The 17,262-nt window shown below is 43.2% G+C and overlaps 1 protein-coding gene across 1 annotated transcript in view; it reads right to left on the reverse strand.

Annotated features, from left to right (window-relative positions):
- The window catches only part of LOC139538032 (eukaryotic initiation factor 4A-I-like), a 38,739-nt gene that overhangs the window by 10,751 nt on the left and 10,726 nt on the right, over nt 1-17,262 (reverse strand). The window contains exons 5-7 of the mRNA XM_071339947.1: nt 16,444-16,612; nt 14,469-14,578; nt 2,686-2,829 (exon numbers count right to left, since the gene is read on the reverse strand). Of these exons, the coding sequence (XP_071196048.1) occupies nt 2,686-2,829; nt 14,469-14,578; nt 16,444-16,612 (423 nt within the window). The remainder of the gene's footprint in view (nt 1-2,685; nt 2,830-14,468; nt 14,579-16,443; nt 16,613-17,262) is intronic.

Below are 17,262 nucleotides of genomic sequence, written 5' to 3' on the forward strand. Positions count from 1 at the left end.
CCACGCCACACATTTATTGACAACAAAGAATCGTTTTGGCAAGTCGGTTAAGACATCTACTTTGTGCATGACACAAGTCATTTGTCCAACAACTGTTTACATACAGATTATTTCACTGTATCACAATTCCAGTGGGTCAGAAGTTTACATACACTAAGTTGACTGTGCCTTTAAACAGCTTGGAAAATTCCAGAAAATGATGGCTTTAGAAGCTTCTGATAGGCTAATTTACATTATTTCAGTCAATTGGAGGTGTACCTGTGGATGTATTTCAAGCCCTACCTTCAAACTCAGTGCCTCTTTGCTTGACATCATGGGAAAATCTAAAGAAATCAGCCAAGACCTCAGAAAAACAATTGTAGACCTCCACAAGTCAGGTTCATCCTTGAGAGCAATTTCCAAATGCCTGAAGGTACCACGTTCATCTGTACAAATAATAGTACGCAAGTATAAACACCATGGGACCACGCAGCCGTCATACCGCTCAGGAAGGAGACGCGTTCTGTCTCCTAGAGATGAACGTACTTTGGTGCGACAAGTGCAAATCAATCAACAGCAAAGGACCTTGTGAAGATGCTAGAGGAAACAGGTACAAAAGTATCTATATCCACAGTAAAATGAGTCCTATATCGACATAACCTGAAAGGCCACTCAGCAAGGAAGAAGCCACTGCTCCAAAACCGCCATAAAAAAAGCCAGACTACAGTTTGCAACTGCACATGGGACAAAGATTGTACTTTTTGGAGAAATGTCCTCTGGTCTGATGAAACAAAAATAGAACTGTTTGGCCATAATGACCATCGTTATGTTTGGAGGAAAAAGGGGGAGGCTTGCAAGCCGAAGAACACCATCCCAACCGTAAAGCACGGGGGTGGCAGCATCATGTTGTGGGCGTGCTTTCCTGCAGGAGGGACTGGTGCACTTCACAAAATAGATGAAAATAGGAAAATTATGGAGGAAAATTATGTGGATATAGTGAAGCAACATCTCAAGACATCAGTCAGGAAGTTAAAGCTTGGTCGCAAATGGGTCTTCCAAATGGACAATGACCCCAAGCATACTTTCAAAGATGTGGCAAAAAGGCTTAAGGACAACAAAGTCAAGGTATGGGAGTGGCCATCACAAAGCCCTGACCTCAATCCCATAGAACATTTGTGGGCAGAACTGAAAAAGGGTGTGCGAGCAAGGAGGCCTACAAACCTGACTCAGGTACACCAGCTCTGTCAGGAGGAATGGGACAAAATTCACCCAACTTATTGTGGGAAGCTTGTAGAAGGCTACCTGAAACGTTTGACCCAAGTTAAAGAATTTAAAGGCAATGCTACCAAATACTAATTGAGTGTATGTAAACTTCTGACCCACTGGGAATGTGATGAAAGAAATAAAAGCTGAAATAAATAATTCTCTCTACTATTATTCTGACATTTCACATTCTTAAAATAAAGTGGTGATCCTAACTGACCTAAAACAGGGAATTTTTACTAGGATTAAATGTCAGGAATTGTGAAAAACTGAATTTAAATGCATTTGGCTATCGTGTGTGTAAACTTCCGACTACAACTGTATGTGATCAGAACAGTTACTAGTGAAGGGGGGGGGGGGGGGGGTTGCAAAAATCGACAGTTACATACAGTATCAGAACTGGAGTTCTAACCAGTTTTAGGAGGGCGTGTCATATTTTTATGGTTCCCCCCGTTGCCCCTCCTTCTCCAGACAGTAGGGCCTGCTCCGCTCCTTCTCTCGACAAGTGAAAGTGCATTTCACAGCTGATAATCACCCCGAAACTCAACCTAAACACGTTTTGTTTACTGTCTCAATACATTTGGAGCCCACTATAACGCCATTATTGCTTTTGTTCTGATTTTAACAAGGCCACTTGGCACTTCTAATGATGTTTAGGTTACAGATGTTTTCATCATTAGACGGCTCGTGGTTGGGGTATTTAAAAAAAAAAATGTTGTCATTATAAAAAGCTGTTACCGTGTTCCAACACATATGCTTTCTGTTTCATACTGTAGTTGTAACACAGGCACTCAACCAATAAAATAGATTGAACACTTTAATGAATTTGTTTGTTTGTTTTGTTTTTACATATAACCTACAGTAACAAACTAATGAAAATGCTATTGTGTTATTTTAAATTAAATACAAATCCTATTCCAATGCTATCCAATGCCTTCATAAACACAATCAAATGAATATTTTTGAGATAGCATATATGACATTTATTAATTACACTGTTAGAATGTTGCAGTCTGGTGTTAAATAGGGAGCCAATTTGTTTTGAGCACTTATTTCCATAACTGATCAAAACTTGTTTTCTCACGGCTCTCTCTTGTCCCTCTGAAGCAGACATATGGTGAGCAATATGTTTGGAACCTCGAATCGCAATAAAATCACAGAATTGCATATCGTATCTTGAGGCCCCAGGCAATTCACAGCCCAAAGAGTTACTGTGTTGTATTGACAAAATGTGTCTACTTCATGACCTTTGTTCTTCTTTTAGATACATTTTAAAAAAAATATTAAAATCAACTGTTTTAGTTTATAGGCTGCTCCATTACTTTATTTATTACTAGTAGAGCAAAGAGCCTCACGAAACTCTTGTATCACAAGCATATATAAAGAGCCCTATATTTTTATCTATATATACTTTTCTAGAACGAGCATCTAGAACAGCAATACCTCTTTCTCCACGTTAATGTAGAACTGGCGAATACCCTCCAGGGTGAGCTCCTCCTTCTTCACAAGGATACGGATTGGGTCACGCATGAACTTCTTGGTGACTTCCAGCACATCCTGAGGCATGGTGGCAGACAGGAGCACCACCTGGGAAACAGGGTTGAGAAAGGTATTAGCTAGGCTCTATAGAACAAAATACCTGACAGAGGAAAGTCTCTCTCTCTCTCTCTCTCTCAGAAATAAATATTCTATATTCACCAAGATGATGCTTAATTCTGTTGCGATATTTGTCAGCAAAACAATCTTAATTAAAAGTCCTGAATTTCCAGAGAGGCAGCAGGAAGAGCATGAAATCAAATCAAATTTATTGGTCACATTCACAGATGTTATCACAAGTGCAGCATAATGCTTATTTAATCAAGGTAAGACCCAAGTGCAGACTGTGTGAAGTAAGAATGTTTATTGTAACAACAGGGGTAGGCAAACGACAGGTCAAGAAAGGCAGGGGTCAATAATCCAGAGTAGAGGCCAAGGTACAGGACGGCAGGCAGGCTCAGGTCAGGCAGAGGTCGGTAATCCAGAGGCGGAGCAAAGGAACAGGACGGCAGGCAGGGCCAGGGACAGGCAGAGTGGTCAGGCGGGCGGGTACAGGGTCAGGAAAGGCAAGGGTCAAAAACCAGGAGGATGAGAAAAGGAGAGACTGGTGAAAAACAGGAGCAGAGACAAACGCTGGTTGACTTGAACAAACAAGACGAACTGGCACACACAGACAGAAAATACAGGTATAAATACCCATAGGATAAGTGGGGAAGATGGGCAACACCTGGAGGGGGTGGAGACAAGCACAAGGAGAGGTGAAACAGGCCAGGGCGTGACAGTAACCCCCGACCCTAGGGACGCCACCTGGCGTTCCACCTGGGCGGATACCTGGTTGACTAGGGTGCCGGCGGTGAAAGTCGGCGATGAGGGCCCGGGTCCAGAATGTCTTTAGCGAGAACCGAGCACCTCTCCTCCGGGCCATAACCCTCCCAGTCAACCAGGTACTGGAAATCCCTGCCCCGAACCCTCAGGAGGCGTCTCACCGTGTACGCTGGCTGGCCACCAATGACACGGGGGGAAGGGATGGGCCTAGAAACAGAAGACAAGGGGCAGTCAGACATGGTTTTGACTCTAGACACAGAAAAGGTAGGAAAAATACAGAGGGTATGGGGCAACAGAGGATGAAAAGCAGAGGGGCTAATGATCTTGGAGCAGGGGGGAAAGGCATCAGCTTCCGGGGGTGTAGCCGCGGCACTATAGTGGCATGCCAGCGCCTCAGGCTTGACCTTCTTGGATACCGGTCGGTGCTGCGGAATCGAAGTGGCCCGGGCCTTACTGAACCCCTCCCGGAGGTCCTGGTACTCTGCGAAGCTGCCGGAGAGGTCCGGGGCAATTTCCAAGCCCCCAGGAACACTTCCCGGGGCAGGCAGAGCTGACTTCAGGCAATGAGTGTGGCAGGACAGGCTCAAGTAGTACTGGCACCAGTAGCCCAGTCAATGGAGGGATTGTGTCGCTGGAGCCAAGAGAATACCAATACCACAGTACCCTGCGGAGACTCAACCAGCCGGAATTGAATCGTGTCGCTGTGGTTCCCGACACTCGTAAGTTGAAAGGGGTGGTCTGGGGGGTGACCCGGCCTATAGAGCGCCCGTCCAGCACTCTAACACCCATGGGAATGGAGAGGGGTTGAGTGGGGATGCACAGCTTGGACGCCAGGGTAACGTCTATGAGACTCACATCGGCCCCTGAGTCGATGAGTACCTGAAGATACTTGGACTGGTCACCCCACAGCAGGATGGCATGGAGAGGGGGGCGAGTAAGGGGAGAAGAACAATTATCTTCAAGACCCACCAGTGTACTCACTCCAACGAATGAGCTAGGTCTCTTGAAGGGACAGGTAGACACAAAATGACCAGCAGTACCGCAATACAGACAACTCTGGGTCTCAAGTCTGCATATGCGTTCGGCTGGAGACAGCCTCGCCCTGCCGAGCTGCATCGGCTCGGGAAGAGGTGAATCGGCAGTCTCCGGAGGCTCTTGGAGCTCGGATCCTCTCGGGGACGTAGACGCCGGGGACTTCCAGAATTCATCAGATGCAAGGTGGGATCCCTGAGTGAGCTATTGGGACCGCAATCGGACCTCTTCTCCCTCCTACATTCCCCGTAGCCGACCATCGATCAGGATGGTTAAAGCGATGAGTGATTCGAGATCCATCGGTAGTTCTCGGGCTACCAGCTCATCCTTTAGCTCCTCCGATAATCCGTGCAGGAACGTGTCGAACAGCGCTTCCGGGTTCCAGGTACCCTCCGCTGCTAGAGTGCGGAACTCCACCTCATAGTCTGCCACACTGAGGGTGTCCTGCCAAGCTGGAGTAACTTCCGGGCAGGCTCTCTCCCGGACACCGGAGCCTCAAAAACTTCTCACCTCCACCACGAATACCACCAGACTGAGGCAGACGGTAGATTGCTGCTCCCACACTGCCGTGGCCCAGGCGAGTGCCCTCCCGCACAACAGCGTAATAATGTACCCTATCTTTGAGCGGTCCAAGGGGAACGAAGAAGGCTGCAGCTCGGAAACGAGAGTGCACTGGGAGAGAAATGCCCGGCAGGTTATGGAATCTCCACCGTAGCGCTCCGAGGGAGGCAAGCTGGATTCCCGGGCAACCGGGGTGACAGCGCTGCTACCAGTCGAGTTACAGAGGGGCTGGGAAGTTACCGTCGTGGTAGGCTGCCTAGTAGACAACCCATGGAATTTCTCCCGCAATGCGTCCAAGGCTAGGTCGTGACGTTCGGCCACAGCCTGGAACCCTTCCATCAGACCGGGAAGCAACTCCTCGTGCCTACCAATGGTGGCTCCTTGGGAGGAGATGGCGTTGCGGAGCTGGTCCAAGTCTGCTGGGCCAGTCATAGCCAGTTCTCACTATCAAGAATCAAGGTAAGACCCAAGTGCAGACTGTGTGAAGTAACAATGTTTATTGTAACAACAGGGGCAGAGTATAAGTGGGTTAGATGGGCGACACCTGGAGGGGGTGGCGACAAGCACAAGGCCAGATGAAACAGATCAGGGCGTGACAGTACAGCAATACACACATAATCCAAAAGTAATAAAGACAACAAAAAATGTAAACATCAGAACGAGCAATGTCAGAGATCAGAATATAAATATATAGTATATAAATATATAGTATATAAATGGTGTATATAGACAGTATGGTCAGTAAATTAGGGTTGACCCCATTTAGTCGACTGGTCGATAGGCTGCGCAATAAACACTTGCTGTGCTGCCATTTTTCTGCAGTAGGAAGAAGAGCGAGACAAGGTGTGCCAGTCACACCGGCACTCGCTATCATTTTTATTAACACAGTGTGAGCGTTACGCTCTTTGAGTCATTTGTGTGTCTTAATTATTTAATCAAACAGTGTGCTTAAAGCGTCAGACAAGCTCAGTGCATATGTCGTTTATTTTATTGAATCACCTGTCTATATATGGAAAAATAAAGCTTAAACATTTCGACCAATCCAACTTTTCGACCAATCGACTGGTTGAAAGAACAGAGCAACTCGGGTCGACAAAGATTTTTTTTAGTCGGGGACTAATATGAATAGAAAAGGTGTGTACAGCAGTAGTTATATAGGATTAGCCATGACTAGAATACAGTATATACACACATAAAGTGGGCAAGACAGTATGTAAACATTATTAAAGTGGCCAGTGTTCAATGACTATGTACATAAAGCAGCAGCCTCAAGGTTGAGGGTGGGGTACAGGACAGAGGCCAACTAGTGATTAATGATGAGCAATGCAAAATAAATAATTAAAACAATTAATACATTTAAAACAAAGGACATCAAGGACACCTAAAATCATAAAGCAATGCCAACTGTATATGTTTGTGTGCGTGTCTGACACTATAAAATATGTGTGTGTTCTTGTATGCGTTTATTTGAATGAGAGTGTGTATATGCATGTGTACAAACACCTGCACGGCATCAGCCTCAGGCAAACCGGCATTAGGTGTAAAAACACTGCCCCTTAGTGTCATTCAAACATACTTTTTATTATGTTTTATTTAGAGTTAAAAATAAAAAAAACGTATCTTTGACAATCATTCTATCTCCCGCACAGCAACTCCACTCCCACTTGTCTCCAATTCCACATCCCAACCCTCAGCCCATCCCATCTATCTCTGCTGGCCACCCACTTCGGGTTCCTACGCAACACATATCTTTCAACTATACTGTGATGTTTAACGTACAATTTCAATCTATCTAATTGAATAGAATCCACAGATTGCGAGTTAAAGATAAATATTTTTACTAAGAATATTAGTAATTGACTGACCCGGTCTCTCCAGATCTCCTAACAGTACTATTTCTAGGGTCAATTTTAGATCACTGCTATTCATTTTCAGCCATTCCTGAACCTGAGACCAGAAACAGGCTACCAGAGGGCAATACCAAAATAAATGGTCTATTGATTCTGTTTCCTCGATGATTTTATGCACCAAATATTCAACATTTTGTTGGTGGCAAGAATTCTATATAATAATTTTAGCTGAAAAGCACGAAGTCTTGAATCTTGCGTTGTTTTATATATCAACTCATACACCCTGTACCATGGAATCGGTACATTAAAAATCTTCATGAGGGACATAACTCTACCATTACAATTTACAATATAATTTAAGAACAAAATAACCTTTTCAAACATCTTTCCCATAAATACAGGTATTTTATCAACCAGCACATTTGAGTTCAGCCATAATATTTGTTCTATCTTTTCAGGGGGATGAAATTGAAATAGTAGCCAGCTCTGCAATGCTTGTTTGAAAAAGAGAGCTATTTAAAAAAAGTATAATTCTCTATTAATGTCACGCCCTGACCATAGAGAGCCCCTGGTTCTCTATGGTGTTTAGGTCAGAGCGTGACTAGGGGGGTGTTCTAGTCATTGTATTTCTATGTTGGTGGTTTGTATGGTTCCCAATTAGAGGCAGCTGGTAATCGTTGCCTCTAATTGGCGATCATATTTAGGAAGCCCTTTCTCCTACCTGCTTTGTGGGATACTGTTTCAGTATGTGCGCGCTGTACTTCACGTTCGTTGGATGTTTTGTGTATGTGGCACCACTACTTTCATGTTTCGTTGTTGGTTTATTGTTTTATAGAAGTTTCACTTAAATAAAAGATGTGGAACTCTCATCACGCTGCGCCGTGGTCAGTCCATTCTAACAACCGTGACAGTTAATCGAAAATGAGACATGGCAATCTGCACAAAGGCAAAAAGGCAATTTTTAAAGAATGGATGAGCTTTTCTTAGTAATCTACTTGAGAACCATTTAGGGTTCAAATAAAACTTTTGAATAAGTGAAGCTTTTAGAGAGGTTTAGTGCTTTTATATGTAATAATCTCAACACACCCAATTCATATTCATTATATACAGTTGAAGTCGGAAGTTTACATGCACCTTAGCCAAATACATTTAAACTCTGTTGTTCACAATTCCTGACATTTAGAACCAGTAAAGGCCGCTTTACCACTCTTGGGTAGTGGAATGACTTTGGCTTCCCTCCAGACCTGAGGACAAAGACTTTCCTCTAGGCTCAGATTAAAGATATGACAGATAGGAGTGGCTATAGAGTCAGCTACCATCCTCAGTAGCTTTCCATCTAAGTTGTCAATGCCAGGAGGTTTGTCATTATTGATCGATAACAAACAAAAAAATCCACCTCTCCCACACTAACTTTGCAAAATTCAAACTGGCAATGCTATTCTTTCATTATTAGTTTTTTTATGCATGAATACAATTGTTCGCATTTCCTGCATAAGTTTGCCCACTTTGCCAATGAAATAATCATTAAAATAATTGGCAACATCCAATGGTTTAGTGATGAATAAGCTGATTCGATGAAAGATGGAGTTGAATTTGTCTTTCTGCCCATAATTTTAAAAAAGTACAAGTTTTTTTCATTGATCTTGGTTTCATAATACAGTTTCTTCTTCCTTTTGTTGCGTTTAGTCACATAATTTCTCAATTTGCAGTAAGTATGCCAGTCAGATGTGCAGCCAGACATATTAGCCACTCCTTTCCCCCCCCATCTCTTTCAACCATACAGAATGGTCTCCAAGTGTCTGGTGGAAAGCAGACTACCCACAGTAAACCTGGTTCATTGTGTGTAGATCAGTCACACAAAATCAAAATGTAATCAATTTTAAATTCAGGCTGTAACAAAATGTGGAAAAGTCAAGAGGTGTGAATACTTTCCGAAGGCATTAGCAATGAGCAAGCTAAAGCCGAAGTTGTCAATGAATTGGCCACCACAAGCTTACTACAGATGGATAGACCCCCAAGGCTACAGAAAGCTACTGAACAGTGACAGCCCATCACACTAGCCTGGAGTGGGAAATGAGAAGTACCGTACTACAGACATGCCCTTTGAGTCACACAAGCGTGCATATTTTTCTCTTTGTTACAAAACATAGCAGAAACCTATACAATGTCTGAAACATGTTAACATATTGATTTCAAATGCATATTGCACTTTATTTGAGTGTTGTTGTTTGCGTAATCGTGTGTTTTCATTGACGAAAATACAAAGTGTTGGTATTCCATATTGTGCTCTCATGAGGCATTATATTACATGATCATACACTGTATGGAATCAGGAATAACAACACTTTGTATTTTCTTAAATAAACAAAAATGAACTAGTACCAAAACTAAGGGTGGGATCCAAAGTTTGGATCCTTAACATTAAGAAAATCCCTAACCGAACATATTTCTTTGTTTTTCCCCTCCACTTAATTAAAATCACAGTTTCATTTATCACAAAACATTTTCCGAGATACAGCCGATTGGCTATGAAGGCCTGGGGAATTTGTGTAACTCAAATAAAACTAAAGAGGAAGAAGCGAACTTTAGGCTACTTGGTGAATTTGGAAGTCATGCAAGACAAGACATTGCGAGATGCAGGTTACCAAAACAAAAGAGCAAGCTTCTGCCTCTCTCTTCCTCAAGCTGGCCTGCCTACCTGCTCTACTTGCTCTGTCTCATTGCTAATGATGCAAGTGTGTGTTCAGTCTTCGGTCTGTTGCATTTAGAATATCCTAATCCAGTGGTCGCCAACCGGTCGATCGTCGATCTTCAAGGCATTCCTAGTCGATCACCAAATATTTCTGTAGAAAAGCCAACGAACAATAAAGGCTTGCACTCCTTTATTTAAATCATGTTGAGCTGTTGCCAGTAGGTGCACTTGATTCAAAAGTCCTGCGCACCGGTTAAGCAAAGCGTTCCCATGAGACAAAATCCGCCTACCCGGCGGACAGGCAAATCTGTGACTAAATCGAGTGCACCTACTGCGCTGCCCAATCGGATAGCTCAAATCACCGTGGCTACAGAGCTTCCATGACCCTGGCCACAGCCAAATTTAATAGGCTACTAGCCTACGTAAGATTGAATAACTTTTAAAACCATGACCACAGAGAGACTGTCAACAAATACAGCAAAGAGCTGCTGTTTTTATGAGTGAGTTCATGTTTAAGTTTATAATCAACACTGTCACTGTTTTTATTCAACACTATTACAAAACGCACTTCTCCGTACTCGCTCGGGCTGCAGCTGCAATGAATGAGTAGCCAAGTATCGATAGCCCTGCGTTTTATTATTATTAGCAGCTCATCGTGTCAAATTCTAATATTAAGGAATATTTAACTTTCTTTGGTCATAGGAACAACATGAATTTGTGCATGAGGCAGATGCGGTGCGACGCGAGTTTCGCCATCAGGTGGAAGACGGTGTCCCCTCTCTCTGGTCAGTCTCACCGGAGGAAAGGAAGGAGAGCAGGGACTGTGAGAGGCAGTTGGGGAAAATAGTTTTGAATGGTCATCCAATTCGGAAACTCTGACTTTTCGACCTGAAGATCACTGACGTCGTGATTTGACCTCGTTGACCATCAGATGCAGGTACCATCAGTCCAGTAAAATAAAATAAGCTAATTATTTCAATTCATGCTCCACAGTGCCTCACAAGTGCTAAACCAACTGATCTATTTGTTATCAAAGCTCGAGTTTTGAAATTTAATATGGTCTGATTAACAATATTGGCAGGCCAATCCCTTAGCCAATATGCTGTGATAATGTATTAGGCCTACTGCCCAAACAATATCAGCTTGCTTTTTGACAGCGAAAGTGATCTTGACTCAGAAAAGGTTGGTGACCACTGTCCTAGTCTATTCATGGAACCGATGTCTTCAGGCCAGTCTTGCGAGCACAGGTTGCCTACTCTTCGGTTTTGCCTCATATTAAATTACAGTAGACTACCTGTAGCCTGTATTGATTACACGTTTCAGCCTCGGCTACGGCATGTTTGTTTGTTTATCTGTCTGTTAGGGTAGGCTACACTACAGTTTTTAAATGCCGACATGGAGCCTTCTTTGGTGATATGAATGGACATTTTACTTGTCTGTAAAGGAATGCCCCTTTTGAAGCGGGACTAAAGTCCATCAATAGGCAACCAGAACTGTCAATCAAATAATCTTGAGATGCTCTGCTAAAAAAAATTGTTTGTTAAACACAAAGACATTTATATTTATAGTGAACAAAGATATAAACCAACATGCAACAATTTCAAGGAGTTTACTAGTTAGATTTGACTGAGTTACAGTTCATATAAGGAAATCAGTCAATTGAAATGAATTCATTAGGCCCTAATCGAAGGGCTGACTGGAAATAAAGATATGCATATGTTGGTCACATATACAGTACCAGTCAAAAGTTTGGACACACCTACAGATTCCAGGGTTTTTATTTTCTACATTGTAGAATGATAGTGAAGACATCAAAACTATGAAATAATACGCCATCCCATCTGGATTGGGCTTAGTGGGACTATCATTTGTTTTTCAACAGGACAATGACCCAAAACACACCTCCAGACTGTGTAAGGGCTATTTCACCAAGAAGGAGAGTGATGGAGTGCTGCATCAGATGACCTGGCCTCCACAATCACCCGACCTCAACCCAATTGAGGTGGTTTGGGATGAGTTGGACCGCAGAGTGAAGGAAATGCAGCCAACAGGTGCTCAGCACATGTGGGAACACCTTCAAGATTGTTGGAAAAGCATTCCAGATGAAGCTGGTTGAGAGAATGCCAAGAGTGTGCAAAGCTGTCATCAAGGCAGAGGGTGGCAACTTTGAAGAATCTCAAATACAAAATATGTTGATTTGTTTAACACTTTTTGGGTTACTACTGTACACTATTCCATATGTGTTACTTCATAGTTTTGATGTCTTCATTATTATTCTACAATGTAGAAAATAGTACAAATAAAGAAAAACCCTGGAATGAGTAGGTGTGTCCAAGCTTTTGACTGGTACTGTACCACATCTCCGTCACAGAGTTAATCAAGCTGTTGATTGTGGCCTATGGAATGCTGTCCCACTCATCTTCAATAGCTGTGCGAAGTTGCTGGATATTGACTTGTGTAATGATCATGCTGTTTAATCAGCTTCTTGATATGCCATACCCATCAAGTGGATGGATTATCTTCACACAGGAGAAATGCTCACTAACAGGGATGTAAACACATTCGTGCACAAAATTTGAGCGAAATAAGCTTTTTGTGCATATGAAACATTTCAGTGATCTTTTATTTCAGCTCATGGGACCAACACTTTACGTGTTGCATTTATATTTTTGTTCAGTATATAACTTCATTGCCTGGCCCTAGCGGTCAAACAAACGTAACAGGACCATTATACTGCATTGTAAGTTCACCTGGAATTGTATGACTTTTTCTTATCGTTTAACACACTTGAAGGCCTTACTCACGTTGGCCACAGAGATAGGGAGCACACAGTCCTCGTTAGCGGCGGTGGCCCAATTTGCTTGTTTTCCTCAAAGTGGGCGAAGAAAAGGTGTTTAGCTTGCCCAGGAGTGAGGCATCGGTGTTCGCGACGTGGCTGGCTTTCCCATTATAATCTGTGATTGTCTGTCTGGAGTCCTTGCCACATGCATCTTGTGTCTGAGCCGTTAGATTACAACTCCACTTTGTCCCTGTATTATAATTTCGCCTCATTGCCTTACGGAGGTCATAGCTGTTCCCAGTCACCGTGTCGTGGTTAAATGTGGTGGTTCGCGCTTTCAGTTTTGCGAATGCTGCCATCTATCCACTGTTTTTGGTTTGGATAATTGCTAATCGTCAAAGTAGGAACAACATACTCTAAGCACTTCCTGATGAATCCAGTCACCAAGTCAGTGTATACGTCAATACTATTCCCAGAGGCGAACCGGAAACATTTCCCAGTCCGAGTGATCAAAACAGTCTTGAAGCATAGATTCCGATTGGTCAGACCAACATTGAACAGCCCTTACCACGGGTGCTTCATGCATAAGTTTCTGTCTATTTATTTCCTTTATTAAAGTCAACAGCTACAATAAATGCGGCCTCAGGATATGCGGTTTCTAGTTTGCACAAAGTCCGGTGTAGTTCCTTGAGAGCCATTGCGGTGTCTGCTTGGGGGGATATACATGGCAGTGACAACCGAAGAAAATTCTCTCTGGAGGTAATGCGGTTGGCATTTAATGGTGAGGTATACTTGATCGGGTGAACAAAAGGCCTTGAGTTGGTGTACGTTACCACAATCACTCCATGAGTTGTTAAATCATGAGACATACCCCTCCACCTTTGTTTTTACCAAATGGTTATTTCTTCCTGTCCGCGCAATGAACAGAGAACCTCGCTGGCTGTATGGAGACAATAAATCCAGAGCCATGATTCTGTAAAACTGAGTATGTTACAGTCCCTTATGTCTCTCTGAAAGGAGATCTTCGGCCTGAGCTCGTTAGCAAGTAATATACTATGAAGCAGTGGATGATTTGCTCGCCGACTGAGCCTGACTAGAACCCTACTTCTCCCTCTCCTCCAACGTCAACGGTTTGGTGTAACACCCAGGATGAATGGGGCTGCCTCGGGAAGGATCCAGGTCAGAGAAGTCAAATTTCTGGTCAGTGGCCACCGATAGAATGTCCAAAAGTTATTTTCGGCTGTAGGAAATAATACTACAAACATTCTGAGCAAATAATGTAAGAAATAACACTCCGAAAATGTCTGCAAAGTTGTCTAGGAGCTAGAAACGGGGTGACCGTGTCTGTCGGCGCAATTTTGTCATGGTCATAGCTTTCTTTTTTTTCTTTTTTTCTTTTTTTTTCTTTTTTTTTTTAAATTTTATCCCCTTTTCTCCCCAATTTTCCGTGGTATCCAATCGCTAGTAATTACTATCTTGTCTCATCGCTACAACTCCCGTACGGGCTCGGGAGAGACGAAGGTCGAAAGTCATGCGTCCTCCGAAGCACAACCCAACCTAGCCGCACTGCTTCTTAACACAGCGCGCCTCCAACCCGGAAGCCAGCCGCACCAATGTGTCGGAGGAAACACCGTGCACCCGCCCCCTCGGTTAGCGCGCACTGCGCCCGGCCCGCCACAGGAGTCGCTGGAGCGCGATGAGACAAGGATATCCCTACCGGCCAAACCCTCCCTAACCCGGACGACGCTAAGCCAATTGTGCGTCGCCCCACGGACCTCCCGGTCGCGGCCGGCTGCGACAGAGCCTGGGCGCGAACCCAGACTCTGGTGGCGCAGCATAGCACTGCGATGCAGTGCTCTAGACCACTGCGCCACCCGGGAGGCCCTGGTCATAGCTTTCTAACGGACTGTTTGACAGTCTGTGCCCTTACTTGTGCGTGTGGTCCTCTTACCTGTGTGCTGGTGCCAAGCTTCTGGAAAATTTCATAGATCTGGTCCTTGAAACCCCGGCTTAACATCTCATCAGCCTCGTCCAGGACAAACATCTTGATGTACTTAGCAGCTGTAGGGGGAAGATGAGCACTTAGTTCAGACAACTTGAACACAAAATAGTCCAATCCCAATACTCCATTCAGTAAACAAATAATTAAATAGAACATACTGATGTAAACAACAACTTGAGAAAAGTATGACATAAACAGTTATGTTATCTCCAGGGGTTAGAACCGAGATTATTTTCCAATCGTTTCGTTCCGAACAGAACAATTATTTTGTTCGTTCCGTTCCACTGTTCCAACCAATAAAATAAAGTTCGGAACCGGTTCGAGCCAAAAAAAAGTAACAGTTTATATCGTTCCTTTCAGTTCCTTTTTAAACTTGAGAAATATTTTAAAAAATTAACATTTAGTTTACCATTACATTACCTTACCAATCAGTGGGGATAGAGCAGCTTAATTGCTATGGAGCAGGCAAGCTATTTACATGCATTGGACAGGTGTGTAGGGTGCGAGATGTGCCAGAAATGTTGTGGGTGGGGAGAGAGCGAGAGAGGGTGGAGGAAGAGGCTTGAAGTGCTGGGCATGTTGTTGTGACAAGCATTTATACAATTATACCAACGCAGGAGCAGCTTCTATGAATGAATTTTGAATATCTTTGAACTTCAGAGTTGGCTCAACGTTGGACCAGCTAGCTAGCTAGTAAGCAAGCATGTGTGTGCAGAGCAGCACCAGAATTTTAATTTAAAACAAGTCTTACCTTTTTGTAGTTAATAAATCCAATGTGAAGCATGTAAACAGTATCCTTAACTAGCATTGAATAGGTTAATCTATTCTAAATTAAAAATCTCTCACCTCGTTTGTGAATCACGCTTGTAACGTCAGTAGGCTACGAGACTATGCTTCGGAGGGGGAGGGGCAGGTTGTCTACACGCACACATACTGGCAAAGATTTTCAGCTGGCAGGCAGACAGACACGGGAATAGATTTCTGAGTGGCAAAGTGTGGGCTTTGCATAGACACTTTGTTGCGTTTTTTTGTGGGACTGAAAAAAATGCCCGAGAACGTAAAAATAATTTATTTCTTTTTTTAAATAGAGTCGATTGATGCACCCGTGCTTCACATCTGTAAAACCTAATATGTCACCAATATCGAAAGTGGAGATTCCCACGAACACGACAGTCTCTGTTGTTGGGGTCTATGATATCCACAAGCTTTACGGCAGTTGTCTGAACTCTGTCGCAGATGTCCTCATTTCGAAGAGGTCTTCTCAAAAAACTGATTGTCCAGACCGAACCGTTGGAGCTACAAACTAATATGCCACCAATATCAAAAGGGGACTCTCACAAAAAAGAAGTTGTCGGTTGTTCTGCTCTATGCCAGTACCGGGCTGTAAAAATGGCAAAAAAGTGCATTAGGGGGTCAAATGTGCCAAAAGGTAAAAAAAACACTTCAAAACCTTGTTCCTTATGATTTATTTTTTTACTTTGTGTTTTGCCATTTATGAATGGTGTTATTCAATGCGTTTCTATGGGTTATAGCAGTAAAGTCTAAATTCAATGTTTCATAAAAAAAATAAAAAAATATATACCTACAGAGGTCCTAAAATTCCAAATCAAATGGCTAAATTATACATTTTATGATCATTTTAAAACAATTTCATATGTTAGCTTATTAGATATTGCGATCTAAGGGCTTAGACCTACAGGGTTAACCAGTACCCATGCTTTTAAAATAACCGTTCTGTTCCGGAACAGTATAGATCACTTTCGTTCGCTGTTCTGATTCTGTTCTTCGGGAAAAAAATATTTTCTGGTTCTGTTCCCTGAACCGGTTCCAACCTCTTGTTATCTATACAAATCTGGTCACAAAAATAAGAAAATGAATGCAGAATAACACAAAAGTAAACAAAGACCCTGAGGTCATTACTCACAGAGGAACTTGCGGTTCAACATGTCAAACACGCGGCCTGGCGTTCCAACCACTATGTTCGGAGCCTCAGCCTGGAGCTTTGTCACCTCGTTACGGACGTTTGTGCCGCCAATACAGGCATGGCAGGAGGCTCCCATGTAGTCACCGAGGGCCAGGATCACCTTTTGGATCTATTAAAGAGGAGAGGGAGTCAATACAATTTATTAAAACCCTTTTTCACATCCGCAGTTGTCACAAAGTGCTTTTAGAGTAACCCAGCCTAGACCCCAGAGAGCAAGCAGAAGCACAGTGGCAAGAGAAAGCTCCCCCTCTGGCACACATTTTACTACATTTACATGCACACAATACTCATGAAGACCCACATTACAATTCTATTCCATATGTTCTTAGTCGAGGTAATTCCATGGTCAAGATACTTTTAGCTTTTTCATACGAATTCGTATTACTTTGGCAAGCAACAATATTCATAAGGAATCAGATTTTTGCAACTCAATTATGAGTTTGTGCGCATAGCATGAACCAGCCTGTTGCTCACTGCACCGAGTCGGCTGGGATGAATATGGCATTGTCCCTTTCCCCTTGTCAGATATAACACTCAGTGCCACTCAACGACACTTCCTTGTCCAGAGACAGAGATGGCACAATATAGTACATGGTTTGATTCACACTATGGAGCAGAGCCGAGCCACGCTTTACCGTGCTGGTCTGGTTACTCATCCACCATAGTTGCTAGAACCGTACTGGAAAGGACCATGTCATATTAAAATACCAGAGGCACCATGGTACAGCATCGGTACGACTGTGTAAAGGGTACAGGAGT

This window comes from Salvelinus alpinus, chromosome 13 (assembly GCF_045679555.1).
Source record: "Salvelinus alpinus chromosome 13, SLU_Salpinus.1, whole genome shotgun sequence".
In the NCBI taxonomy this organism is placed as follows: domain Eukaryota; kingdom Metazoa; phylum Chordata; class Actinopteri; order Salmoniformes; family Salmonidae; genus Salvelinus; species Salvelinus alpinus.